General features: G+C 43.8%; 1 protein-coding gene across 2 annotated transcripts in view; it reads right to left on the bottom strand.

Moving 5' to 3' along the window:
* TAFA4 (TAFA chemokine like family member 4) overlaps positions 1 to 6124 on the bottom strand; it is a 73459-nt gene extending 67335 nt beyond the window's left edge. For both annotated transcript variants that reach the window (XM_067542145.1, XM_067542154.1), the window contains exons 1-2: positions 5997 to 6124; positions 2190 to 2305 (exon numbers count right to left, since the gene is read on the bottom strand). In XM_067542145.1, the coding sequence (XP_067398246.1) occupies positions 2190 to 2304 (115 nt within the window). In that variant the 5' untranslated portion in view covers position 2305; positions 5997 to 6124. The remainder of the gene's footprint in view (positions 1 to 2189; positions 2306 to 5996) is intronic.
* Between the last annotated feature and the right edge of the window lie 791 nt (positions 6125 to 6915).

Consider the following 6915-nt stretch of genomic DNA (forward strand, 5'->3'; position numbering starts at 1 on the left):
AGAATTTGATTGTTCATTCTGTACTGACAGATAAGTTTAATCACTTAAATATAGAGCCTTATATAAAACAAAAGGTCAAATTCCAGTTGAATCGAAATTCTGCCTAAATAAGCACCACAGATTTTGGCCAAATTTATCATAAGAAGCAAAAGTTTAAGTCTATTAGTTGTATGTGTCTTGGAGCTACCAAGAGTGATCCCCTTACGCAGTTTTACTTCATTTCCAAGTAGGTTGCCTATACTTGGAAATAGCTGTGTGATATGGGGAGAAAGAATTTTTTGTCAGCTCAAAATATGCAATTAAGTATTCTGACACAGACAGTGAAAAGAATACCATAATTTGCACTGTTTCGTAAACATCCATCATGCATGCACATAATAGAAGATGTTCTCTTCCTGTCACAGGTATTTCCCTTGGGATTGTATGTAAAGTGCATTTTAAAAGGCATGAAAATACTAATTTTTACAAGGCTGTGATTGAATTCGTGGTTGAATGACAACATCTATGGAAGCGTGTTTTCCAACTGCTAATTTTGTTGTGTTCTAGAAGAAAATTCATTTGTGGGGTTGGATCAGGAGAGACCACACTCAACTTCCTGCATCCAATCTTCCCTTGGTCAACATGTTTGTGGCCGGTCTTTCCCCAATAAAGTAACTCAAGCCACTTCCATAGAGGAGAAAAAGGACAACCTGGGAGAGAAGGGTAGCACTAGGTCATCCTCTAATGTTAAATTAACTGTCATAGTGTTGAAACTTTTTAGCCATGCACAGAACCTTTTACAGTGTATCCTACCCCATAAGAATGTCATCTATCAGTTGGTGCAAGCAGCAGCAACCGAGTACTTCCAGCACTTTTGCTACCAAGCTGATCACTTCCTTTTCAGATCAGATTTACATCCAACCATACACATTAGCCCACATCCTCAGTTAGCATAAACCGGTGCATCCCTGCTGAAGTAATCGGAGGTAGGCTGACTTTCCCTAGCAAATATTTGTCCCCGTTGCATTTAAAATAACTAATGTTTACCATTTCTTTTGTTTAATATCCCATACAGCCTAGCCAAGCGAGCCTGACACCTTTTCTTTGCTGACAGAAAGGTTACATTTCAATAGCTCATGAATCAATCTGTGCATTCAGCGTTTTAAAGTCACAAATGCCGTGCCAGATAACACATCATAGCAGGATAAAAATGATTCACCACGTTGGAGAACCCCAAGTGATAACTGGGTGGCGGCTGGATGAGAATTATTAATAGTACAACTCCAAGTGAGTGCTTTGTGCAATCCTTCAAGACACAACAATGCTGATAGAGCATGAGCATGAAGACAAATGCAGCAGCTATATGCTGTTTATATAGGGCCCCTGGTTGTTTCGCTTTTGGGGAAAACACAGGGCGTCCACGCGGACAATCACCGGAAGAGGCCAGGAAGAACATCAATGTCGCCTCATCTGATGGATCCTCTAACTAATACAGCTCCACTTTCTAGTGCTGAACAGCAGAGTCAGCACAGGGAATGAGCCCAAGTCCAGGCATCAGACTTGAGCCTATGAGGTTGTGGTTTAGAGAGAAGAGTGTTCCCATCTAACATTACAAGAAAGCAACTTCCTCCTCCGAGTCAATCACATCTTATCACTGTTTGCCTCAATACTCACAGTAGGGAAAGGGATAATATACAGAAAGGGTTCATTTAAGAAGGGCGTGGGTAGCTGAATAGAAGGACTGAGGCAGGTAGCGCTAACGGGGGGGAACCAAGGCGAATGAGAAGCTTTCCCTTGATATCAGTTGACCCTGGGAGCAGGACCAGCATTAACTGGTGGAGGGTAAAGCAGCATTTCAGAACAGAAACTATATGTATAGCTGTTGTCTAAGATTTAAAACAAAACGAAAAGGAAAATGAGAAGAACAGGTCCCAGAATCTTAGCAACTGTGAAGCTGCTCCAAAAAGTGTCTTATCAATGGCACTACCTAAAACGACTAAAACCCTTTGAAACGTTACAACTTTTTTTTTTTTTTTTTTTTTTGGGGGGGGGGGGGGGGGGTTGTGGTTGTTATTTTAACCTTTTGCACTGATCAGAACACAACTGTCAACAGCTTCATCAACTATCCATGGCTAAAAAGTGGACGCTAACGTTCTGCAAGAGTTATTAATTAGTCCCAGTAGCATGTAATAAGTTTAAAAAGCTCCTACCTGGGTGTCCTCGAGGATGGTGGCTGGAGGCGGACAACAATTTACAGCACACCATTAACACATAGACCAGAAAGAACCAGTCAGATAGAAGCATTGATTTGGCACAGAATCTCATCCTGGAGGCAGAAAAGAAAGCAGCTGAGTGAAAGAACAATATAACTAGGGAACAATGCAAACCTGCTGCTGGGGAGAGGAAAGCTGAAAAGATCCTCATGAGTGACTGAAATGGTTGATTACAAGGTAATGCTGACAAAAATCAAATTCACACTTCGGCTGGGATCAATTCCTTGCTAAGTGTGCTTCATAATTAGAGGCGCTGCAGTGGTTATCGACACGCCGGTCTACATTATGATGTGACTTCATTAGGTTCTTTGAATCCGAGGTTTAAAAGTAAGAACGCTGCACATCTGCACACGCAACAGCACAATTACATTTAAACATATACACATTTAATTTGGTCTTGGGTGGGCGAGGTTCTCATTTTTAAAACTGTACCCAGCTCAGGCTCCAGAACAGAACAGGGAAAATCCCTCTATGCTTTTATAATTTTCAGGACAGATTTTCAAAATAAAAATCGTCTCCCATTTAGGCACCTAAGTGAAGTAGCTGGGTTTTCACAAGTGCGCAACATGCAGCAGCTCCCACGGAGAAGAATGGCAGCTGCTGGGAGCTGAGCCCATGTGGAAACCTGGCCTCACTTCCCCGAGGTGTTGAGGACCTGTTCCTCACAGCACCGGTGCAATAGATAGGCCAGATTCCAGTATTCTCATTCATGCAGAGGAGCAACTTATTCCACGACTCATTGCATGGAAGTCAATGAGACTACTCAAGGAGTAAAGTGCCTTGCCATGGAAGGGTGGCAGAATCAGACCCAGCAGAAAGCAGTGTTAGAGCTCAGATCTTCCCAGCTTTCATTCCTCTGTCATGGCTTCCATGGTAGCATTCATCATGTGGAAAGGTAATGAGGTCGTTTTCTTCAATTGAATTATGATGATGTATTATTTATACGGTACCCAAGAGTGTGCTGTGCACTTGTACCCTTCGATTCCATCGTTACAGCAAACGCTGTATGCGAGAAGGTCTCAAACTAATTAAAAATAGTTTATGGATGTGCATAAATTGAACTAAATACTGTTTTCATAGCAGAGACTCTGATCTGCAGTTAACCAGCACGCTGGGATTTGAAAGAGTCTGTGATGAGCACTCTCATTTATACCAAAACACCACTCACAAAAAACTAACCAAACAAAACTATGTGGTACTGGTTTTTTTTGCCGATTTCAGTTTGGATTTCCCTGGGCAATTGCAAAAGAGCTGGCTGATTTGATTACAAAGCACCTCAAACCGGGAGTCTCATCAGATCATCCAAGAGGGTAAACATTCTGAACGGTTTAAAAATATATATATATATATATATATATATAAAGGAGACCTCCCAAAATGGACACCTCTGCTGTAATGGCTACCAGAAGAAAATGTCCATTTTATTTTAAAAATGTAAAATACATAGACAAATAAAAACAAAAAAACCCCAGATCTCACGTTTTCTCATTTAGAAAGACTTGCCTAGTCTTCCTTTCCCGCATTACAGAGTGCTTCCCTTCGCCACTTGCTCATTAAAGGCAATATCAGTACTGCCCAAGCGGCTCACCGGAGCACTTCATAATATCAGAAACTATCAGGCAAAGAGCCTGTTGTAAATATCTTTTAGCAGCACCCATTATTTTAAGCTTGAGGGAAAAAAAAAATACATTGGTGAAGAAGACAGCCACGTCAGAGCACGCTCAGCTGTCCTTGCGGCTTCTGCCTCTCCCCGCAAATGTCTTTTATACAGCACCTTTGTTGCACGGTGACTGTTTAAAAAGTAAACGGGGGCTATTGACTGCTGTGCTTAAAGCAGCCAGACCAAAGTTCAAAGTCTTCTTTAAGCCAGCGTGTGGTTACACTGCCCGAACAAAGCTGTAAATGGGGCTGATTCCTGTTTACAGTAAGGCCCTTTTACACTGCTAAAACGGTGTAAGGGAGTCTTGGTGCAAATGGGGATCACACCCACAAAGTGGAGGCTCACAGGGCTGTGCTGTGTAAACGCTCCACATTCAGGATTGGGCCAGCTGATAACAGGCTAACTTTGAGGAGCTTCATTTCAGCAAATCAGTCTGGGCCCGAGTCACCGCTCACTTCAACCAGTCCGAATCCAGCAACTCCATTCAACCTTGAACCTGGTGTAAGAGGGATTATCAGTGTTTTCAACTGGGGCCTGATCTGGGTTGAAGTCAATGGCAATAAGAGAATAAGGAACCCACCCAACAAGGCTTTGGAATCCACTTGCCTCTGCCAAGATGACTGAGGGCCAGAGCCTTCTCTCGTTATCCCCATCCAACCCCATAGTCTTCAGAGGAGAGGCACTGGCTAACCGAGAACAGAATTTAGCCTCACCACTTCCCTTGCTTCACATGCCCCTGAATGCATGCCCTGGAGCCCATGATTAACTCAGTGTTGGGTGATGCACACAAAATCTGCAGTTTGGGTATATGCGGTTATTCTCGTCATCAGCACCGCTCAATTGTTCTGAGCACAAATGCTGGAAACAGACCAAACTATCTGCTGCGAACCCAACCCCGACCTCAGTTCCCCTGGTGTAAACCTGAAGGAACAGTACTGCAGCCAAGGGCATCCCTTCGGATATACAGCAGTGTCCTTGAAAGCAGAGTTGGACCCTGATTCAGCGCCTGATTTTCAGAACTGCTGGGCACCCACACTCCAACAGAAGTTAAGGGGAGCCGCTAACATCTGAAAACCAGGCACAAGGAAGCAGAGTTTTAAAAGTTCTTAATACCTCGTTTGGACACCTAAATAAATTTTCACAAGTGCTCGGAGTCCGGCAGCTCCCACTGCTCTCGACGAGGGAGGAGACATTCTCCATGTGGGAGGGAGAACTTTTGAAAACCTAGCTCTTATTTAGGTGTTTAAATGGAAGCTGAGCTCTTTTAAAAACCTGGCTCCAATTCTGAGTGCCGGACGCTATCGGAAATCCAGCCCTAGTAATCTGCCAGATTTTAGGCCGTGCAGGGAGGAACGGTTTGCTTCCCACCATGTGACGCGGTTACCTTTTGAAAGGGCAACAGCTCTTAAACGTACTGATCTAGCGAGATGCGCCTGGGCTGCAGATCTGAATATGGAACCTCTGCCAAGGCCAGAGGATGAGTGCATCCAGGATTTCAGTTCTAGCCCCTTCTCTACCAATATGAGACCAACTCATTCACTTAAGGCCTGGTCTACTGGTTTTTGTACCGGTATCACTATCTCATTTAGGGAGTTGATTTTTTACTAATATAGTTGTACCAATACAACTTGTAGCGCAGATGCAATCATACTGGTATAAAAGGTGTCATATACCAGTATAGTTTATTCCCATTACCATATAGAAATAGCTGTACAAATATAAAGCACCTTTAGACAGGTATGGGGGGGGGGAGGGTTGTACCACTTTAACTATACCTGTATGGTTAAAGCAGTACAACCTTTGCATGTAGACAACACTTAGTTATTTTCATCTTGAACGTAAAGAAATAGCATTTCTTTCTCTTTGTAGAGAAAAACAAACTAAAGTTAGAAGGACGCTATGTAATAGGAGGCGGGCACATCACCACATTCAGAAGCAGGTGAAGTCAGCGGGTGACTCTCTCAAAAACATTACATTTGCATTCATTCATTCGCCTGTTCCCTCCGACAGATTCAAAAGGGTATTACTGCTAACCGGAGTGGCAAATCTTCGTTGTCAATTCCAAAGATAAAAAGTTGTCTTACCTTGGGACTTTGCAAGAATGTCGCTCCAGTCAAATGCAATTATTTCAGTATGATTTTCAGAGTTATTCCAAATTGCCATTTGCAGCTACAAACAAGCATTGCTGCATTTTCACTCTGGGGTCCTAGAGAGGAAACCAGATTAGACAGCAGTTAGGGTTTGGAAGGTGATGTGCAATAGATTTCTGTCACCGAAATCGTTGTTTTACAGTGCCATCTACAGTGCAACGCGAGTCAAAAGACGGCAAAGTGTTGGAGAGCTATTGAAATTGTTCCCAAGTCTACAGAGAAAACCTCACAAGGCAGCTTTGAAATCTCCTTGGATTGACTCTATGCAGAGACCATTCTGTTCCAAAGTAACAAAGACAGTGAACACAGTATTTTATCGTGTACGTTGCGCCTTACGTCCATAATGCTGCCCAGCCACCGAGAAAGTTCTAGGGATTGGGAAGGACTCCAAACCCCTTTGGGACCTAGGAATGGCATTATGATCCCATGGTCACCTGACACATTGTCTGCTTAGCATCCTGCTCGGGGTCGCAACCAAAGGCCATTGACAGCAATGGAAAAAAGATCCCATTGACGTCAATAGGGTTTGGATCAGGCCCTTTGACTTCAGTCTCTTCTCCCATCAGGTAAATACCAACAGGTAGATGCTCCATGCCACCCACGTGTGGCAGAGAGCCATTTGCTGTCTCCCTGTTCCTTTGCCACCTGGCCCCAGCTCTAATCTATATGCAGGCGTATGGAGCCCTGCTCTGCTGGGCCGCCTCCCCACCCAGCCATTGTCATGCCTTCTCTTCCCACTTACAATATGGGCAGGGCTGGTGCAGGATGCAGAGAAGAGTTCCCCTGCACAGGGGGAATTCTCCACAGGCTATTTGGAGCCCCACGCGTTCAGGTGCATTTCAGGAATGACCTG

The sequence above is a fragment of the Emydura macquarii genome, unplaced genomic scaffold (assembly GCF_026122565.2).
Source record: "Emydura macquarii macquarii isolate MOO-44397 ecotype Brisbane River unplaced genomic scaffold, CSIRO-AGI_Emac_v2 contig_71, whole genome shotgun sequence".
Taxonomy (NCBI): Eukaryota; Metazoa; Chordata; order Testudines; family Chelidae; genus Emydura; species Emydura macquarii.